We start from the raw sequence: 21,961 nt of genomic DNA on the forward strand, positions 1-21,961 counted from the left end.
TTTTTCCACATCCTCACCAACATCTGTAGTTTCCTGAGTTGTTAATGTTAGCTATTCTGACAAGTGTGAGGTGGTATCTCATTGTGGTTTTGATTTGTAGCTTCCTGATGAAGAGTGATGTTGGGCATTTTTTTCATGTGTTGGTTGGCCATCTGGATGTCTTCTTTGGAAAAGTGTCTATGCATGTCTTTTGCCCATTTCTTCACTGGATTATTTGTTTTTCGGGTGTTGTTTGGTAAGTTCTTTATAGATTTTGGGTACCAACCCTTTATCTGATATGTCATTTGTAAATATCTTCTCCCATTCTGTCGGTTGCCTTTTGGTTTCACTGACCGTTTCCTTAGCTGTGTAGAAGCTTTTTATCTTGATGAGGTCCCAGTAGTTCATTTTTGCTTTTGTTTCCCTTGCCTCTGGAGACAAGTCAGGTAAGAAGTTGGTGTAGCCGAGGTCAAAGAGGTTGTTGCCTGTTTTTTCCTCTAGGCTTTCGATGGCTTCCTGTCTTACATTTAGGTCTTTCATCCATTTTGAGTTTATTTTTGTGTCTGGTGTAAGAAAGTGGTCCAGGTTCATTTTTCTGTGTCGCTGTTTTGCCAACACCATTTGCTGAAGAGACTATCTTTTTTCCATTGGATATTCTTTCCTGCTTTGTCATAGATTAGGCCATACATTTGTGTATCCATTTCCGGGTTCTCTATTCTATTCCACTGATCTGTGAGTCTGTTCTTGTGCCAGTACCATACTGTCTTGATGATTACAGCCTTGGGATGTAGCTTGAAGTCTGGAGTTATGATGCCTCCAGCTTTGTTTTTCTTTTTCAACATTACTTTGACTATTCGGGGTCTTTTCTGGTTCCATTCAAATTTGAGGATTGTTGGTTCTAGCTCTGTGAAGAATGCTGGTGTTATTTTGACAGGGATTGCATTGAATATGTAAATTGCTTTGAATTAGTATCGACATTTTAACAATATTCGTTCTTCCAATCCGTGAGCATGGAATGTTTTTCTATTTCTCCCTTGCTGCTTTTAAAGTTATCTCATCATCACTACTTTTTGCTACTTTAATAACTGCATGTCTTGAGGTGAACCTCACTGGGTTGATTTTTGTTGGGGGCTCTCTGTGCCTCCCCGGTTTTCAGCAATTATGTCTTCAAATCAATTTTCTCTCTTCTCCTTCTGGGATCCCCGTATTGTGACTGTTATTAGGCTTGATGGTGTTGCCGAGTTCCCTTAATCTACTGTCATTTTTTATTATTATTCTTTTCTCTCTCTCCTGTTCACCTCGATTGCTTTCCGTGACTCTGTCCTCTAGTTTGCTAATCCATTCTTCTCCTTCTTCTAGTCTAATGTTTATTCCCTCTAGTGTGTTTCTAATTTCAGTTATTGAGCTCTTCACCTCTGATCGGTTCATTTGTGCTTCCTATCTCTTCGTTGAGTCTCAGTGAAGTCCCCCCACTCTTAAGTCCGGTGAGTATCTTTTGAACCGTTATTTGGAATTCTCTACGAGGCAGGCTACTTCTCTCTGTTTCATTTATGTCTCTTGCTGTGACTTTGTCCTGTTCTTTCATTTGGGAATATTCCTCTGCTTCCTCATTTTGTCTCTCTGTGTCTGTTTCTGCGTGTTACAAAACTCAGCTATATCTCTTGCTCTTGAAAGTAGTGGCCTTTTGAAGAAGAGGTCCTACAGTGACCCCTCAGCTCAGTGTCCCCGGTTTTCTGGAACCTGGTGCTTCAGGGGTGTCTCCTATGTGTTGCATGCCCCCTGCTGTTGTGGCCGAGCCACTGTTCCCTTCAGTCCAGTTATCTTCAGTGGCTCTCTTTGCCTGTTTAGGGCAGGGTTTGTTCCCTGTGTTGTTAGTAGGCCAGCGTGGGGCTACCTGGGGCTTGGGTTGAGTCAGACCAGGCATTTGCCAGAGATGCAGTAGCACTGAACTGCAGGATGCTTTCCCTGTGTCGTCCCCTAAGAAGCTTTTGTTGGTGGGCAGGGCCTGTGGTCAGACCGGATGTCTGCCCGCAGTCCGCTGCCGGGTCTGCAGTTGGAGTGGTGTGTGTGGTTATCTCCCCCCTGCCCCTGGGGCAGGAGTCACTTTTAGTGCCACTAGCCCCTCGTGGGGCTGTTTACACACTACCGGGCTGGTGGCAACACTTTGGACGGGTTCCGGCCAAGGGCATATTGAAGGGGGCGTGTCCACAGGAGAACGTCGGGGCCAGCCCACTGTTAGCAAGCTAGGTGGGAATTGTTGGCACTGTGCCCTTCCCACAGGCATCCACAGGTCCAGGCTGGGGTCATGGGAGGGAAATGGCACTGGCCATCTCCTTTGTTCCTGGAGAAGCCTCCTAAAGGTCCCTGCCCCTCCAGCCCACGCTCTGAGATGAATAAACAAGTCTCCCTCGTGTACACCCCAGGCATTTTTCAAACTGCTGCTTCTGCGCTGTATCTCCACAGGCATGTTTGTTGTGCTGTCTCTTTAAGGGCAGGAACTCAGTTTCCTCTCGCCTTCTTGGTTCTCCCAGAGCTGAGCCACTGATCTTTAAAGTTCCAGGTGATTAAGTCTCAACGGTTATAAGAACCCACAAGGATTGGCCCCTCTGGTTTTCAAAGCCAGATGTTATGGGGACTCATCTTCCCCGTGCAGGTTCCCCACGCTTGGGGTGCCTGGTGCGAGGGTCTGTTTCTCTCCCTCCTCTGCACCTACAGCATCCCTCCCTCGGTCCCTCTCACGGACAGTCCTGCGGGTGCGTTTAGCTCCTGACTGTCTCTGTTCTTCCTCCTTTCTTCGACGTGGCCTCTTCTCTGTATTTAGCCGCCTGTTCTGCCGGTCTTTGGGTCATTTTTTTCTGGGTTATTTACACCGATGCAGGTGTTATCTAGTTGTATGTGGGAGACGAAGTGAGCTTAAAGCTCTCCTACTCTGCCATCCTCCCTGGAAGTCCTGTTCTATTTTGAATTAGAAAACTTTTCTTTTGAGCACGCACTCTCCCAACTGCCCTGGTCCCCACCGCTCCCTAATGTGTGACACTCACCCTCCCATTGCCATTTTATGCTACATTACATCGTCTGAAGACGTTGCAGCTTGTGACTCCTTTTCACAGAGCCAAAAGGAGCTAGTGGCTGAGATTCAGTAAGCCTCGAGAGGGTATTTTGGGCTTTACATAAACTTTGGGGCCTTGGCCAGGTCTCACTCCTTCAGGACCCCCTGTCCTCTCAGTCACCAAGAAGGGGTAGATTAGATATTTCCTGTGCCTGTCAGCTCTGTAATTGTAAAGACTTGATGGAGTTTATGGAAAACTCTGTTCCTGCTGACAATATCCGTAGGAGTGGAGGTTACATAATATTCATCGAGTGTCCACTCACCCCGGGGACTCTTTCTGTAGGTAGTAAGAAAGTTACATATTCAGGGCTTGCAACACCCTTCCCTCACCCCAGATCTAAGCTTCATGATGGCAGAGATGTGCATCGTCTCTGCCTGCAGGATCTCTGGTCCCTAGAGAAGCGCCTGGCATAGAGTCCGTTTGCAAATAAATCTTCATTAAGCCAGTGAATTGACTCATTGGCTGATGTGGTCAGTGAATGAGGGGCTGGTATAGATATTGATTAGGCACCCTGGCCAGCCCACACAAGCTGAGTTCAGTCATCACGTCCCGGTGACAGTATTTTCCAAACTATGAGTCAGAGTTTGGAGTCTAACACATAAGCTGACAAGACTCTTTGCTGCTTGTGGTAGAAAAATCAGCGTGGGGGATGGAGTTTGGATCCTGAAATACTGGGATAGCTGGCACATGGTGCCAACTGAAATGAGTATTTTAAATGACAGGAGTGAGGCAGGCAAGTAACAAGCACTGCCCTTGGCCTGGGTGTCCGGGCATGGCAGGGAGCGGTGGGGATATAGAGAACACTGTGGACACAGCTGGGCAGTCGTGTGGACACAAGGGCCCAGGGGTACCGGGCTTTCCAGTTTTTTTTTTTTTTTTTTTTTTTTTTGGGACAGAGAGAGACAGAGCATGAACGGGGGAGGGGCAGAGAGAGAGGGAGACACAGAATCGGAAACAGGCTCCAGGCTCCAAGCCATCAGCCCAGAGCCTGACGCGGGGCTCGAACTCACGGACCGCGAGATCGTGACCTGGCTGAAGTCGGACGCTTAACCGACTGCGCCACCCAGGCGCCCCTAGGGCTTTCCAGTTTTAAGAGAAGCCAGGTGTCTGGGTTTCTTGGCGTTCGGCTTCTCCCCGCTTTGTTTTTGCTTTTTTTTTTAATGTTGATGACGGGTTCGTTATTTTCTGTAGAGCAAACAGAATGCATGGCTGGTTTGGCCCGAGACCGCCAGCTTGCAACTTCCGATTTGGATAGCTTCGTCTGTTCCTGATGCCAGGAAGCGGCGCCCTTTCTCCGTTCTCAGTGGCACTTGAGTTAGCCTCCCTGGTATTCAGAGCCATCAGGGGGCGAGGTTCCCTTGAACGCACCCAGAGATGCCCATCTAGACAGCTCAGACCAAAGGACAGCCTGGCCGATGGCATCAGGCAGGGTCCCGGGCAGGAGGGTCAGACGGCACAAGGCCAGCGGTGCAGGAGTGATTCATGTGGAATGATGCTGAACAGGCACCAACAGCCCACGAAACGCGGGTCCAGAAGTGCGAGATGTAGCGATTCGTTCAACCAAGAGAGCATTTCTGTACGTGACAACACCGGATGGTATCCGAGTTACTAAAGCATCGTTTTCAGTCTCAACGAAAGGAAAGAATAACCGACCTCTGCATCGCTTGTGGAATAAATGATGTCGTTCATTTCTTGCATTTGTAGCCTGCTTAGGATTTCTTAGGTATTTTTGCATTATTTCGTGTTATTTAACATAACATCTAACATATGAATCTTCTTTTCTAATATAACAATTTTAAGTCTATACATTTTCCTCCGAGCACTGCTTTGTCCTTGTCCTACAAATTTTGCTGTGTATAGTGTCTTCATTGTTCTTTCTTTCTTTCTTTCTTTCTTTCTTTCACATTTATTTATTTTTGAGAGACATATAGAAACAGAGCATGAGCAGGGGAGGGGCAGAGAGAGGGGGAGACACAGAATCCGAAGCCGGCTCCAGGCTCGGAGCTTGTCAGAGGGGTTCGGACTCATGAACTGTGAGATCATGACCTCAGCCGAAATGGAGTCAGTCACTTAACCGACTGAGCCACCCAGGCGCCCCTTCCTTGTCATTTATCTCTAACTGGCTTGTGATTGGGGGTGGAGAGGGTTCCTCAAAGTTTCTAGGCGGCTGGCAGCATTGTTCGTTACTTTGTCTCTATCCCCTCATCCCTGCGCAGTTTCCTACAACCAGCCCCTGCTCTGGGCAGGCCCGGGTGAGGCACACTAATGCCAAGAGGTTTGCCAAGTGCCTCACGGCCAAGGAAACAGGCAGTGCCCTTCTGCCTCCACGGCCCCTGCCCTTTCCCTTACGTCACCACTCCCTAAGGCAAGGATAGATTTATTTCTTCATAATGATAGATGTTTGAGACCGAACTCCAAGGCGCTTCATAAATAAATTTAGCTTTGAATGAAAATTAGTAAAAGACAATCCAAGGTTCAATGGGACAGTAAGAAAGTACCAAAAACTAAACACCACACGGGTATTTGAAGCATATAATATGTGACTCAGATTTTCCTTGCCATAGTTTTGCCAGAATTGGTGTAGGGGAAGGTGATTTTAAAAATACACGGTGTGGACCCTAAAGGTCACTTTATTCTGGAAAGCTTGTGACCCAAGAGCCACCAGGTTTGAGGCGTGGGCTGGCAAGCCCCAGGTTTGGCCTCTCGAAGCCTGTTGCACCTGTAATGTCTTCTAAAATGGCTGTTTTTGTTGCCAGATTAGAAATTCCGTGAGAACAGATACTCTGTCCGCCTGGTTCATTCCTCTATCCCTAATATTTAGCAGTCAGACGCACTTATTGGGATAAGCGTAGTCAACAATAAATATTCGTTGAATAAACGAGTGAGTGAAAAGAAAAACAAATGAGTCGATTAACCCCTTGAGGCGGGGTAAAAACCCTTTCTGGGCCAGGCAGATGAATATAAATCTGGTTCGTATAAGGCAGTAGGCGTGAGTGGGAATTATTACAACTAACCGTGGGCCAGACTTCGAGCGTTCCAGATCCCAATTTTATAACTCTGCCAACCAAGTGAGAGACACTGCTGGGGAGGCGGGGGGCAGGGGGACCGGCTGCAGGTCAGTGACCTCCACCCCAGAGTCTGTTGCTTCTCCTCGAAAACCGTCAGCGTATCTGTTGCGGCTTCGTGGTCTAAACGTCCGATCTTCTCGTAGGCAAAGTCAGTAGGGTCTGAGACACAAAGGTGAGCGTGCTGTCATCTCAATTTGAAATTTTCTGGAAAAGCAAGACCTCTGGAAAAGCAATCACGGAGCACTGATTCATAGCTATTATCTCATTGCGACCCTTCAGCAACCTTGTCAGCTCGCCAGGCCGCATTTTCCCACATCAGCAGGGTGGGGGTGGGGGGTGCTTTGGGCCCAGAGTCTTGCCGGGGGACACAGGGTGGCTGGAGTCAGGCCCAGAACCCCCAGCCCAGAACCTAGACCCAACCGTTCCCTTTTCTGAGTGTCGTGAGAGGTTTAATGCTTCATCCACGAGCACTTAGCACGCACTTCAACATGTTTAGTGGCCTCAAGGCAGCTTTGTGTGAAAAGCTCTTACAGGCGTCTGTCATGCAAACCAGGGGACAGCCACTGAGCACCTCGCTTTCATCCCGCTCGAGGGACCACTTGCTTCCGACGCGTTGGTACCGGGCAGGGAATAAACACGGGCACGTGGTGAAGAGCCCAGACTTTGGAGTCAAGACGGTCATTCATCCAAACGGGCCCTGCCATTGGCTGGCTGCGTGACCTCACCCTGGTACTTAGATAGGTGCCCTGAGCCTATAAGATAAGGGCACCCAGCGGGATGGTGAGGGGCAGCAATGAGACAAGGTGCATAGAGAGGTTATCTTGGTGGCCCGTATGAAACAAAAGCTTCGTAATTGGTAGCTGCTACTGCTGTTGATGTTACAGTTATGGTCACTATTACAGCAAACATTTCACGTTTTGTGGCGCCCGGGTTCCCTCTCTTCCTAGCCCAGCAGAAGGAGGCCGATCAGGCACGTGAGGCACTAATCCACTGACCGTCAAACCCCTGCCACGTTTTAGCCAGTGGTCTGGTGTCTCTTCCTTCCTCCGCCTCGCCCCTGGCTCTCCAGAGAGGAGGAGACCGATTTGTTCTCCACCCGTAGTGTTTACCGCCTGGCCTCTGTACAGAGGGCTTTCTGTCGCAAGGGTGTGAACTTAACATTTTCAACAGCGAACGCTGAGGGGCGCCTGGCTGGCTCAGTCGGTGAAGAGTCCGACCCTGTTTCGGCTCAGGGTTTGTGAGTTCGAGCCCCAGGTCGGGCTCTGTGCTGGCAACACGGAGCCTGCTTGGGATTCTCTCTCTGTCCCTCTCTCTCTCTGCCCCTCCCACTCCGCCCCTCCCCTGCTCTCTCCTCTCTGGCTCTCTCTCTCCCAAAAATAAATAAATAAAAACTTACAAAAACTTTTCAACACTGAACGCCGAAATCACAAGATCGTAAAGCAAAGCCCTACAGTTAGTGTTCACAGAGGAATTTCTGGATGACAGCTTCAAAGCAACCAGTAGATCCCCCTCCATGGTATGCGTTTGAAGTATGGGCAGGTTGGCTTTCAAAGCGACCAGTTCAAGGTCTTCATCTTTCCAGATGGAAAGGTTTTGAACGGCTTTCCCGGGGGAGCATTGCTACTTACTCTGTCTCCCCTTTGCCCTGGAACAGATGGTTTTGAATCACGTGGGCATCATAAGAGCATAGGTTCCTAAAGTTGGCTCATCCAGTGCGAGCAAGTGTGTTATTTTCCTTTGTGAAGAAGATACCAGCTGTGCAGAATCTAGGCTTCTTTTTCCTATGTATTTTGTAAATACAATTATGGCGTTGAAAGTTGCACTAATTTAACAAAAGCAAAAAACCAAATTGAAATGGGAGGAATTATTGAATTCAAATTTCTTTTTTTTCTTTTAATGTTTATTTATTTTTGAGAGAGAGAGAGAGTGAGTATGCTCTGCATGAGCAGGGGAGGGGCAAAGAGAGAGAGAGACAGAGAGACAGAGGATCCAAAGCAGGGTCTGTGCCAACAGCAGGGAGCCCGACGTGGGGACTGAACTCACAAACCGTGAGATCATGACCTGAGTTGAAGTCGAACACTTAACCAACTGAGCCACGCAGGCACCCCAAAATTCAAATTTCTTGATCACAAGAGGTTTTTAAAAATATCTCATCAGGGGGCACCTGGGTGGCTCAGTCGGTTAAGCATCTGACTCTTGATTTCGGCTCTGGTCGTGATTTCATGGTTCGTGAGTTCAAGCCCTGCATCAGGTTTTGCACTCACAGTGTGGAGCTTGCTTGGGATTCTCTCTCTTCCTGTCTTCCTGCCTCTCCCTCTCTTTCTCTCAAAATAAATAAACATTTTTTAAAAATTTAAAAATATTTCATCGGTTTAATAAATTACGGAAAAAAAAATTTACAGGTTAGAGTTGCCATTTTTAAAAACTCTGTGTTTCCATTTAAGATGGATTTGAAGGGGCACCGGGTGGCTTAGTTGGTTAAGCGCCAGACTTCAGCTCAGGTCATGATCTCACGGTTCATGGGTTTGAGCCCCGTATTGGGCTCTGTGCTGACAGCTCAGAGCCTGGAGCCTGCTTCACATTCTGTGTCTCCCTCTCTCTCTGTCCCCCTACCCACCCCCCCCACTCATGCTCTGTCTCTCTCAGTCTCTCAAAAATAAATAAACATTTAAAAAAATTAAAAAAAAAAAAAGATGGATTTGAAATGACTGGCTGGAAAATGAGGTTGGGGGTCTGCCCACACTGCCTGCTGTCTTCTGGCTTTTGTTAGCTAAGCTAAGTCCTTAGGTTTAGAGCATTGCATTCTGGTCCATGACCCAAGTGTGCGTAATTGTCTAGTATTTATTTGGTCTCTAAATGGCTTCCGTGTTTACCGTCAGATGTTTTACCACAGATTCTCCAACTCCGTGTTCTTTATTTTGATTTCACCGTGCATTGTTTGGATTTTGTTCTGGGAGGTTTGTTGTTGTGTTTTTTTTTTTTTTTTTTTTTCCTGAGAAAGGCTCAGGAGTGCTATATTCCCCGAGTTTCTTCCTGTTAGAATTGGTGGCCTGCTTTTCTTTCTTTCTTTCTTTCTTTCTTTCTTTCTTTCTTTCTTTCTTTCTTTCCTTCCTTCCTTCCTCCCTTCCTCCCTCCCTCCCTCCCTCCCTTTTTTCTTTATTTATGAGAGACAGAGAGAGAGAGAGAGAGAGAGAGCACCCGAGTAAGGGAGAGGGGCAGAGGAAGAGAGACGGAATCCTAAGCAGGCTTCCTGCTCAGTGCAGAGCCCGACGTGGGCTCAGTCCCATGACCCTGGGATCATGATCAAAATCAAGAATCAGACGCTCAACTGACTGAGCCACCCAGGCGCCCCGATGGTCTGTTGTTCTGAAATCTGGTCCATTTGGTCTGTCATCTTCCGGAGTTAGGCGCTGCTGCTTTTCTGAGTCACTCTTTGGAGGGGACAAGATTTGGTCCGGGATGGAGAGCAGCTCCTTTTCGGACAACTAGCTGTCCAGGGTCCTCTACCCCACTCTCTCTACCACTCCTGTGGGGAATTTACCTATTTGCCAGAGTGATGGACAGGATTTAAACATAAATATAAATATATCATTTTCTCCTAATTACAAAGTTGGAAACGTGCTTATAATAATAAAAAAAAAATTGAAAATAAGTAGGGGCTCCTGGGTGGCTTAGTCGGTTGAGCATCCAACTCTTAATTTCAGTTCAGGTCGTGATCTCATGGTCATGGGTTTGAGCCCCTGTGTTGGACTCTGCGCTAAGCGTGGAGCCTGCTTGGGATTCTCTCTCTCCCTCTCTCTCTGCCCCTCCCCTGTTCAGACTCTCTCTCTCAAAAATAAATAAATAAACATAAAAAAAAAAGTAAAACAAAATGGAGAAGAAAGTTCCCATAATGCCACCCCCAGAGAGAACACTGTTAGTAATTTGGTGACTATTTTTCCAGACTTTTTTAGGATTTTTTTTTTAATTTTTGAGAGAGAGAGAGAGAGACAGAGCGTGAACAGAGGAAGGGGCAGAGAGAGAGAGAGAGGGAGACACAGAATCCAAAACAGGCTCCAGGCTCCGAGCTGTCAGCCCAGAGCCTGACGCGGGGCTCGAACTCACAAACCGCGAGATCGTGACCTGAGCCGAGGTCGGGCGCTCAACCGACGGAGCCACCCAGGCGCCCCTATTTTTCCAGACTGTTTGTAGGCATATTTGCACACATGCACAGAAACCATTTTTTTTCAATTGGACGTATCCTACGTGTGCATCTTTTGACATGCTTGGTTTTGCTTAAACGTATGTCTTCCTATCTTTCTGAGTAAGGGCTCGAGAGCTACCTCGTTTTCTGTGGTGGCTGCTCAGGGCTCCGTTGGTGCCACTCGATGCACCATTGAACCTACCTCTTCTCGTTGCACATTGAGCTCCTTCTCCATTGTCAAGGATCCCTCAAGATCATTCTCTATTATCAAGGATCCCTCCATGACCTTCGTATATTAGGACTGAGGGATAATTCTCAGAGAGATTTGGTCAAAGGGTGTATATACCCTGTTCATTTCTAGCCCATCGTTTGTCATCTCTGCCTCCAAAACGCATCTCCAAATGCACCTGCTGTCCCCACCTCCGCAGCCACCTCCGCCTTCCCCCACTGCTGCTGTACCTGTGTGCCCTGTTTCCATCCTGGCCCCACCTCTCAAATTCCACTCGGTACCCAAGAGCCATAGTGATCTGTTTTTTTTTTTTTTAATTTTATTTATTTTTATTTGAGAGAGAGAGAACAAGAGCAGGGGAGGTGCAGAGAGAGAGAGAGAGGGAGAAAGCGAATCCCAAGCAGGCTCCACACTGTCAGCACAGAGCCTCATGCTTCCTGACCGTAGAATTTGGAGAGTGGGAAGCTTTCTTGTATTGCGTCCTTCCTCTCTTCCGTTTGGTACCAGCTGCCAGTGTTTGCACTGGTATGCCATTCTCAAAAACCATATGGTCTCCTATGTACGTCTCCAGGATTCCCTCCATTAGACAAGAGGTTGCTTCACAGATCTCTCCTGGAGAATTTCCCTCTATTCCTGGCTTCTGCTGAGATGTCTCCAAGGATCCATGAGTCCCATGTCTCGAGAGAACCCTCAGCATGATTGAATACTCCAAACTTTGGATCCTTTTCCAGTAACTAGCGAAAGGTTGTCCAGCCATGCTCAGGCTTCTCTCCCGAGCGTGTTTTTCTGACCGTGAATCTCCTCATTTTAGCATCCTTTGCAACCTAGACAGGCTGAGAGTTTCCCACATCATCAAATCTCCGTTCCACGCACTACTTCTCACATAGCCGTAGACACAGTTCGGCTAAGATCCTGCCGCTACGTCATGGGACTCCCCCTCCCCTAGTTTCCGTAACATGCTCCTTATTTCCCGAGTCCCCACAAGCAGCACATTTGGTGTCCATTATATTTCTACTGTCGGGTATTTTTACAATGGTTTATCTAAGATGGTCAAAGTATTCTAGCTAAATCTTAGGACGTCTTAGGTGCTTCTAAACATCCTTCAGTACATAGGATAGCCCCCCACAACTCTCTGCCAGACATTTTACCGTCTGGAATTTCAGGATCATTTGGAGGCCTTTGGGATCTCATATTCAAAGTGTGGTCCCTGGACCAGCAGCATTAACATCACCTCGTTAGAAGCGCATCTCCTCGGGCCTCATCCAGGACCCACCGAATCGGAGACGCTGATGTGGGGGGAGGTGGGACCCCACAGTCTGTTTACAGGAGCCCCAAACCAAAACACTTGTGACGCACACCCGCGCGCACACACGTACACTCTTAGTGACATCCCAGGCGTGTGACCACAATTCATACTGTAATTACCGCCCTGCTGGAGAGTGGCTCATTTGTCCCTTTCGTATCTTCCGAGCGATGCCAACACGTGTGTCAAGATGATTTTGGTAAATGTTCGTTTGCTGGGAATAGTCCCTCGGTTCTAATGATCCATTTTCAGATGAGTTCTTCTCAAAGTAACATATTTCATTTTTTGTCTCTCTTCTTAATTTTTGGCAGGAGCTAAGAAAAAGCCTGGAACTTAGTGTAAATCTACAAAGGAAACAAAAAGATGGTTCCAGCGAGGAGTATGACTCTATCGAAGAAGATGTACTCTCGGAGCCAGAGCCCGAGGAGCAGGTGCTGGGGGGCCACCGCAGAGATGACCCCGCCCCTTCCAGTGGGGACTCGGTGCAGAAGGACGTTCCCAAGGACCAGGAGATGGAAGGACGCCCTCCCCGGGGGCCAGACCCCCTCGTGGTGCTGGAATTTAACCCAGCTTCCAAAAGTGAGCTCTGCCTTATGTGGCATTTCTTTGCCTTTGATGGCTCTGGGCCTAAGAGCAGGACTTGTGTTTCCAGCAGGGCTTCAGGAGTTCGGTCTTGGGCAGACTGTCTCGCAGGCCAGGGAGGTATGTCCATCTGGTCTGTCTGCTGATCGCAAGACACAAAGGCTCCCAGAGGCCTACAGATGACCCTGAAATCCCAAACGGCAGGTGTCTGGCAGCTACTTTTGGGGGACTAGCCTGTGCATTGTAGGAAGTATAATAGGGTCTGCATGCCAACTGGCTAATGCATACTGGCTTCAGCAAAAGGGACTAGATTGGCTTGGTGAGCGGAGGAGACCAGGGCTGTCATAGGACTCTTGGCCCCTCCTCCCCGCCCCCCCCCCCCCGCTTCTCTCTCCTCCACTTCCTCCCTCTCGTCTCTGCCTTCATTTGTCCTGAGACCCTTCTGAGGTGGGCTCTCCACATAACTGACACAGAATTGAGACACTGGCTTTATGCCTCCCTCAGAAAATGGATTTTTCTTCCCAAAAGCTCCAGTGCAGGTCCCAGGCCTGGCTCTTGAACCCACATCGGGTCACATCTCTGAACTAGTCACTGTGGCTCTGATGGACCAGGTCCAGCCAATAAGGCCTTGGGTGCGGTCACTGCCAGCCAAACCACATGGACAGGTAGTTTCCAAAGGGAAAGTCAAGGTAAATCTGAGGAAGGAAGGAAGCGTGCAGGACAGACAGAAACAGCGGCTGTCCACGAGGGGAGGTTTTCCAGAAAGGACCCTGGAAAATTGAGTAGAGAAAACAATTGATGGGGGGGCAGGGAGGGGCCTACCTGCCACAGTCCCCGTGCCCAGGCCCGAGCTGGCTTGGTCTGTGCCCATCTTCCCTCTCCATTCTGAGCACATCCTTCTCCAAGCCGGCTGTGCCACATGCTCTGAACCAAATATCAAGGCCAACCAGCTGGGAAGCGTGAGTGACCCTCAGGGAAGAGGAACAAGGGAATGTTTGAAATCAGACAGAGTGTATCAGTCTGCTCGTGCCGCGTAACAAAGTACCACAGATGCGCCAGGAGCTTAAACAGCAACAGACACTTATTTTCTTACAGTGCTGGAGGCTGGAAGTCCAAGGTCAGGCTGCCAGCAGGTTGTTTTCTCCTTCAGCCTCTCTCTTTGGCTTGGACATGGGCATCTCCTCCCTTGTGGCCTCACCTGGTCTGCCCTCTGTGTGTGCCTGTGTGTCCTCATCTCTTCTCCTTACAAGGACACCAGGCAGATTGCACCAGCGACTCATTTTTCCTCACTAACCCCTTTAGAGACCCTGTCTCCAAATACAGTCACAGTCTGAGGTCCTGGGGATTGGGACTTGAACATATGGGTTGTTGCTTTTTCTTTTAATTAATTAATTAAATAATTAATTTTTGAGAGAGAGAGAGAGAGAGACCGACCAGGGGAGAGGCAGAGAGAGAGCGGGAGAGCGAGAATCCCAACCGGGCTCCGCGCTCTCAGCGCAGAGCCCAAAGCAGGGCTCAGACTCATGAACCGTGAGATCGTGCCCTGAGCCGAATCCAGGAGTCAGACGCTTAACCCACTCGAACCACCCAGGCGCCCCTTGAACATACGAGTTTTGGGGAGACATGATAACAGGCAGCCCTGGAAAAACCCACACCCGGTGGTTGTTGCTTCCAGAGAGCGAACATTTGTCCCTCAGGCGTGCTCTCATTGTGTGCTCTCACCTCCAAACCTTGGCTTGGGCCGCTCCCTCTGTCTAGATTACCACATCTTCCTTCCACCCCGAAGCCTGAAACCTGGCTCCCTGCTTTTCCCTCAAGACTCAGCTCCGGGGCTGCTTCTTCCAGGAAGCCTCCTTTGCCCTCCTGGCCCGGCCAGGTAGCTCAGTGCCTTCTCTGCTCCCACAGTATCATCATGGTGCTGGCCTTGCCCCGGACTCCCAGGGGTCTCTCTCCCTCTCTGGCCTGTGAGCTCTGCCAGGGCACAGATCAGCGCTTCCCCTCCGTTGCCTCCCCAGCGGACAGCACTCATCTGGCACGTTCAAGCCACCCGGGAAATTGGTGTCAAACGCATGAAAGCTTTATGCCCACCCGCTGGAGTACCCCGCGGTGGGGGAAATGTTAACATACTCGTGAGACGCGCTGGGGCCGCGACCAGTGGCTTGCGTTTTCTCCAAGGAGTGACGAGGGAGGGGGAGGGCTGTAAGGAGACTGAGCGAGCCCCCCTGTCCTGGAAACAGAGGGCACGATAGTCACTTGTGGGGTGAAGGACCAGGCCACAGACAGCTGGACCCCCGGCACCATTTTGCGAGTGATGCTGGAGTGTGAAACAAAAAGAGAGAGAACTTCACTCTCTTGACATTTGTTTTCGAACAATTAGATTGTTTGGCAGGCCCCACGCTGGCCGCGGGGATGTCTGCCCTGGGCGGGGGCTGCTTCATCTGGAGCCACAGAGGGCTGATGCCTGCCTCCTAGGGATGTTCTCCCTAGTGATTCTCCCTAGTGATTCCCCAGCAGGAGAACCCACTCACAGAGAGGAGCAGGCAGAGGTTGAGGGGCCTGTCACAGGGTCCCCCCAGACCCCAGCGTGGGATTGGAGTTCTGAACTAATCCCGAGCATTTACTCAAAACCAGTCAATAGTGTCCGGAAAAGACGTGCTTGGTTCTGGGCTGTTCGTTCCTTTTTTTTTCCACCGGACGCATATCACGCCCCAGGCACTGTGCTGGAACAAAAGAGGCCCCGGTCCCTTCTCCCTAGCAAGGAGAACAAACACACACACACACACACCACAGTGATAACAACTGCCAGCATTTGCAGAATTCTTACTAACGTGTGCCAAGCACTGTTCCAAGGACGCGAAGTCTTACCACAACACCAAGGCAAGTCCTGTCATTGTACCTGCTTTACTGATGGGGAAACGGAAGCACGGAGCGGTCAGATCACTTGCCTGAGGTCACACAGCTAGGGAGGGGCAGAGTGGGGTTGAGCCTGTAGGCGTCAGAGCCCAGAGCCTGAGTTCTTAATCACTAGGCTAAATAAATAAACCAGATCAAGTTATAAAGCAATAGTTGGGCTTTGAGGAGTCAAAGCCCTCTCTTCCCTCCTAATTGAAACAAATGAGAGATGGGTTTGGGAATCTGCTAGAAGGAGAGCAAATGATCCACCTTTCCAACTGAGAAGAGCCGCATTGCTGGCCACTCAGTGCTGCCCGCTAAAGTAGACAGACCCTGATCCCAGATGTGGGCAGAGCTGGGCAACTAATGCCACCAATGTGATGGCAGGGGCGGGGGTGGGGGAGTGGGGCGCATGTGCCCTGAGGGCGAGCCCACTGGAGGAACGAAGAGAGTGGCTGGGTTGAGCTCTGATGGCTTCCTGCCCTCCCTGTCCCACTCCATGTGTCCTCTTGTCCGTGAGGGCCAGCGCGGGAGTGGCACAGAGAAAAACAGAAGTTGTTTTTCCCCAAACTGGAAAGGTGAAGCCAAATCATGGGCCAGCTTAAGAATTCAGGTAGGAGGAGAGCACGGTGCCCTCAAGAGCCTGGAACGTTGTCAAGATTATAAAACAGGACTCTGGTTGGGGGCTGGGGGTCAGAGAAGGACCTTGTGGGCTGGAAGGGTCAGAGGAGCCTTCTCAGAGGAGACCGTGGTGAAGCTGGGACGGGAATGAGGAGGGAGCAGCTGTGGGAACAGCATTCCAGGGGCAGGGGGTAGCAGGTGCAAAGGGTTCAAAGAGGGAACGAACTTGGCACACCCAAGGACAGAGAAAGGGCCGGTGCGGCTGGAGCCAAGCGAGCATGTAGGGAGCGAGGTTCATGAGGAGGCTGGTGGGGGTCCCAGGCCACCTTCCATGAAGACTCAAGGGGGTTCTGGATCCTTTGGAGCCCTAGAAAATATCCTCGTGTAGACTTTCGATAGATAAGGCAGGCCTGGGGGCCACAGTTTCTGGAAGGTCATCTTATCCAGAGGAGGCGGTGGTAGACGGGGATTAACGTGGTTCAGGGCAGGACTCCAAGCCAGGCGGGCCTGGTGAAAACCTGCTTCCATCGCTCCCTGGCTCTGTGACCTTGGGCCAACAACCTGAACGTCAGAGCCCTATTCTGTAATAGTATGTATTAGTCCTCTGTCGCTGCTGTAACAAATCATGACGAACTCGGTGGCCCGACACAACACAGATTTATTATCTTATAGTTCTATAGGCCAGAAGTTTGACATCAGCTCACTGGGCTAAAACCACGGTATCCGCAAGGCTGTGAGCTTTCTGGAGGCTCTCGGGGAAAACCCCTCTTGCCTTTTCCAGCTTCCAGAGGCTTCTGCATTCCTTGGCTCAGGGTCCCTCCCTCCACCTCCAGAGCCAGCAAGGTCAAGTCTCTCTGTACCTTTCTCCCAGGTCCTGTCTCCCTCTCGCCCTTCTTGTGTGCCACCCTCTTCTCTGTGCCTGTGCGAGTGCTTGGGTCTGTTTTATTGTGGTCAGGTACACACGGCACAGATTTACCAAAGTCACCACTAAGAGCAACATTTGGTGTTATTAAGGACAGTCACCATGACCACGATCTAGCTCCACAAGTTTTTCATCGTCCCAAACTGAAACTCTGTCCCTCTTCTACTTTCAAGGACCCTTGTGGCTTCCATTGGATCCACTGGGATAATCCAAAATGATCTCCCTAGTTTCGAGTCGGCTGATCAGCACTGTTGATTCCCCTTTGCCCTGTGGCCTTGTGTCAAGGCATCTTTGGGCGCCTCCCGTCCACCCCCTGCGATGTCTGGGGAGGGACCTGTCCCCGCAGCTGAGCACTCAGGGGCCTGACCTCAATCAGTGCTGGCTGTTGCTGTTAGCAGCAGCTGCATATTTTCGGCATGTGGGGAGACAGTCTTGTGGTCATTTGCCCCGTCCCTTCTTTGTCTTGTCCCCTGTCCTGAATGTCATCCGTTGGGCTCTGCATTTCAGGCCAGCCAGGGAGCAGCGAGTTCAGAAGTGTATAGAGAAACACATGTCCTTCATCAAGTCCGCAGCGGAGGGTGGAGAGGTTGGTGCGGGACACCCCGTACCTTCTGAGCCCCCAAGAATCCCATGGGGCCCTGGATTCTGGGACTCCCTCTCCTCTGGGCCCCCTGAGGCCCCCGGGATCGCTCTGCTGGGACTCCGATTACATGGCACTTCAGCAGACAGTTCCCGGGTTTCCTGTCTTCCCAGGTCAGGAAGTCCCGAATCCTGGGACCTTGACTGATCTCCCTGCCGGCAGGGTCTGTTCTCCTCAGCCGCCAGCCTTGCTGGCCTGCAAAGCTGGCCTTCTGCCCGCTGGTCCCAAGCACGTTCTCTCGAGCTCTTAAATCTGCGCTGGACAGAGGCTCTTAGTGCCATTTACCCTGAGCTGGAGCCATTTGCAGACCTTCTGAAGTCACAGGGGGTTTTTTTGGTTTTTGTTTTTTTGTGCATTTTTGTTTGTTTGTTTTTTGCCATCGCCACAAACCTCCTGTACTGTTTTAGCTGTTGTTTAAATCAGCACCTTTTCTTTCTCCATCTCCCTCTGTTTTTCCCCCCTGCCCTTCCTTTCTCTTTCTTTCCTTTCTTTAATGATTTTCAGATTGTTCTAAGCAATGATATTAATGAAATCAAGGGGTCGATAGGCTGGTTACATGTTTTTTCCATGCAGGTTCAGTTAAATAATCGCTTAAAAAACATTTGCCTGCACGGCCTCTGGCATCGTTTCCTGTTCTGCCCGCGGTACAGGCACCCTACTTTGAGAAACGTTGACTTCAAAGCACGGCCTGTGTGCCTTTCACCGTTTGCACTTTCTGTTCCCTGTGTCTGGAATGCCCCATCTCCGTGCCTCTGGTAACCTGTCAGGGCTCTCCTCTCTGTCTGCTGCATGCCTGCCGGCCACATGCTCCCAGCTGCGTGGCCCCTCTGTGACCCTGGTGCTGGAACCTTCTTCTGTCCCAGAAATGTTAAAATCTGAAAACCTACACCTAGAACGTGTCCTAGAAAGTTTCATTTATTTGCCAGGATGCGCCGCATAATTCACATCTCCATTCCAAACTAGCGTGCCGCCTGGCACAGGGTAGGGGTTCAGCAAGTATTTGTCGAATGCATAAGTGAACGAACCAACAGATACCCAAGCAGAAAGCCCCGCTCTGCTAGCGCTCCACGTTTGACATATAAACCGCTGTTTTCCTGCAGGTAGTAAGAAGGAGAGGAATTTGTCTGCTAAGCGGAAGGACAACGCTGAGGTTTTCATTCCCAGCAGACCTGAGTTGAACCTGAACCCCCAGCCCTCTGCTGTGTTCCCAGACCAGGAGAAGGCATGTTCAAGTAAGAGTTCTGGCAGCCTCTGAGCAGGACTGGGGCTGGGCCTGGGGCACTCTCACTGGGATGCCGTGATAGAGCAGTCTTTGCTGTGTTACCCTCTTTGTCAAGGCCTGAGCTCACCTTTCCTAATTGTGTTGTTAGTCAAGGTCTCCAGAGAAACAGAACCGAGAGAGAGAGAGGGAGGGAGAGAGAGAGAGAGAGAGAGAGAGAGAGGGAGTGTGTGTGTGTGTGTGTGTGTGTGTGTGTCAAAGTCCAATCTGCAGGCTGGCTTAGCAGAACCAGGAGGAGCCAGTCTTCCAGTACACAGGCCATCGCACCGGAAGGGTCGAAGTTGCCTGATGAAGTCCAGAGGCCGTCTTCTGGAGAATTCTCTCTTACTTGGGAGAGGGTCAGTCCTTTCTGTTCAATCCAGGCCCCTCAACTGATTGGATGGGGCCCACCCACATCATGGAGGGTAATCTGCTTCATTCTCCAACTGAAATGTTAACCTCATCCCGAAACGCCTTTCAGAAACCAGAGTAGTGTCTAACGAAATATCTGGGCTCCCTGTGGCCCAGTTGAATAGACACATTAAGTCAACCATCACAGCCACTTGCTCATTCTATAACCAAGATGCGGTTCTAGAAGAAAACCTATTTCAGTTTTGGCTTTGCTTTTAAATTGTTGTTATTTTCTACTTTATATGGATCATGATACGCGCCAATGGTACTAAATTCCAATAGTACAAAAGAGGTTATGGTGAAGTCAGCCTGTTGCTCTTCTAATGGAGACGGGAGGTCATGCTCATTGAGCACTTCCTGTGAGCCGGCCACCGCTGTCAGCTGTGTTATGTCATTCGTAATAAATTATGATCCTTATACATAGCCTTTGAGGGAGGCCCACAGATTGTCCCCATTTCACAGAGGAGGGGCTGAGGCCCAGAGCAGGCGATCAGTCACACGGCTGGGAAGTGGCCAGTGTAGGCCCCAAGCCCCAGTGGAGTGGCTCTGAGGAAGCCACTTGCTTCTGGTTTCTGTCATTCTGTGAATGCCAGAGAATTCAAGGCATCCTGGTGTCCCCAGGATTTGGAACCCTGGGGTGTCCCGGGCAAAATCCAGCTCCAGCCCGCCAGCCTTGCTTAAACAAGCAGTCTGTCTGAGCCAGGGGCCCTGATCTCTGTCGCTGTGGCATTCCGTCCACACCGGGGATGCCACGCAAGTTCCCTGGGCAAGTGGAACACCTCCCGGCTGGGGGATCCCCAGTGCTGGAGATCCGCGTCCTACCTCCGCTCCCCACCCTGGAGCAAGGGAGCCAGGTTCTTACATACCCCTCCCCGGTGCCGGGGGAGCTGTGGGCAGAGGTTTGCCCGAGGGGCCGTGGGCAGGGCTGCACCCAGGCATTATCTGGTTAATTCTTACCACAGCCCGAAACCCACATTAATACAGAGCAAGGCATTTTAGGTAGCAACGTGATTTTGAAAAAGCGTCTTTGAGGGAAAGAGTCCGCATCAACCCGTGTAGTTAAAAAGTCCGACGGTGGTGGAATTTTTAGGCACAGCTGGATCCGGGTGATTAAAAACAGCAGCCTGCCTCTGCCCATCTTCCACTTCAACGTTCTTTGTGCCCGTTGTGCCTGGGCAGGCTCTTAAGGGTGGTGAGATGGCCACCAGCAGCCCAGAGCCCACCAACACTGGCAGAAAGCAAGCCTGACCACCCACTAGCTCTGTGACCTCGGGCAGGTTACTTAACCTCTCTGGGCCTCATTCTTCGATTTGCAAACAGGGAGAAGAAGAACCCCACCCATCTGAGGGTTGCTATCAGGATCAAAGAGCTGGAGAGATAGGCCACTTAGAGGGTCACCTGGCCGAGAACAAGTGCTCGGCAGGGCCATCAGGCACTGTTCCCACCGAGGCCAGCAAAGCCTTGGAGCTGCTGTCGCTCCCGGCTTGAGTCGGGGTGGTTCTGTGAAGCAGACACTGGTGCTGTCCCCGGAGGCAGAGGCAGTGGGTGCCAGGCAGCAAATTCCAGGAAATCCCTCTGGATAGTGCTACCCCCTTCTCCCATTTCACAGGTGGGGAAACCAAGGTTGAGAACGTGGAAGTTACTTGCCTGGAGTAATGGGACAGCAAAGCCACGATTCACCCCAGGCTCCAGGGCTCGTGCTCTGGATGGCTGTGCCGGGCTGCTCCTCCCCCCTCCCCCCTCTCCCCACCCCGGGCTGGCTGGTCACGGAGGCGGCCTTGCAGGCACCTGGGGGTTGGGCCCTGACAAGTCTGGTGGTGACTCAGGCAGCGTTACAGCACAGGAGCCCTGGGTTGGGGGGTCAGGACAGTAGGCGGGGCTGGCAGCGAGCATCCTGGGAATGTGCCCTGGGCCATGGGCCGGGCCAGCAGGGGAGGCTGGGCCGTGGGGCCCAGGCCTGGGGCTGCAGGTCAGGGGCATGCTCCAGTCCAGTCCAGTCCAGCCCCGGATGGGGTTCTGGGTAGGGCAGCAGGTCATCTGTTGTCTTTTTGACCTCACCAGAAACCTGTGTGCTGAGCACCCGCTATGTGCCGGCCCCTGATCCAGGCCTGGTGATCCAGTGAGCAACACACTTTTCCTGCTCTCTTGGTGTTGATATTTCGGTGGGTGGGGCTAGATAACAAACACGAAGATGGGTGGTAACAGCTACCACCAAGACAGCAACTGCACCAAGGCTGGCAGCGTGGTCAGAGGAGGCCTCTCCAAGGAGGGGGGACACGAGCTGAGACCTGGATGAGGTCAAGGACTAGCCCTTTGCAGAAGGGAAAGCCTGTGCAAAGGCCCTGAGGTAGGAAAGAGCTGCTCAGTTGGCTCAAGAATAAGAAAGAAGGCTGGAGGCCAGAGCGTGGCGGGTGAGGGGTCACAGAGGTGAGCAGGGGCCGGGGGAGGGACTTGGCACTGACCTGCTTTATATTTGAACAAGGTCCCTGTGGCTGCCACATGGAGTGTGGCTTGTCGGGAGCCAGGGTGGATGTGGGACTAGAGGATGGGGAAGGTGGTGGCTCGTCTCTGAGTCTTACCAGTGGCCGGATTCCTGACAGCAACCGAGGAGTCTGTTGTAAGCATACAAGACTAGTTGTGACATTTATCCTGAACAACCGAGGGCAAGGAGCTGGGCGGTGGGGAGCCTGCCGTGATAGGACAGCAGAGCCGAGACTCGGCAGTGATGGGGGACTCCCTGGCTTGTCACTTGGCTGGTGCAGG

General features: G+C 50.9%; 1 protein-coding gene across 1 annotated transcript in view; it reads left to right on the forward strand.

Moving 5' to 3' along the window:
• KATNIP (katanin interacting protein) overlaps positions 1–21,961 on the forward strand; it is a 142,415-nt gene that overhangs the window by 34,736 nt on the left and 85,718 nt on the right. Inside the window, exons 6-7 of the mRNA XM_049638467.1 lie at positions 12,184–12,451; positions 18,630–18,761. Of these exons, the coding sequence (XP_049494424.1) occupies positions 12,184–12,451; positions 18,630–18,761 (400 nt within the window). The remainder of the gene's footprint in view (positions 1–12,183; positions 12,452–18,629; positions 18,762–21,961) is intronic.

The sequence above is a fragment of the Panthera uncia genome, chromosome E3 (genome assembly GCF_023721935.1).
Source record: "Panthera uncia isolate 11264 chromosome E3, Puncia_PCG_1.0, whole genome shotgun sequence".
Lineage (NCBI taxonomy): Eukaryota > Metazoa > Chordata > Mammalia > Carnivora > Felidae > Panthera > Panthera uncia.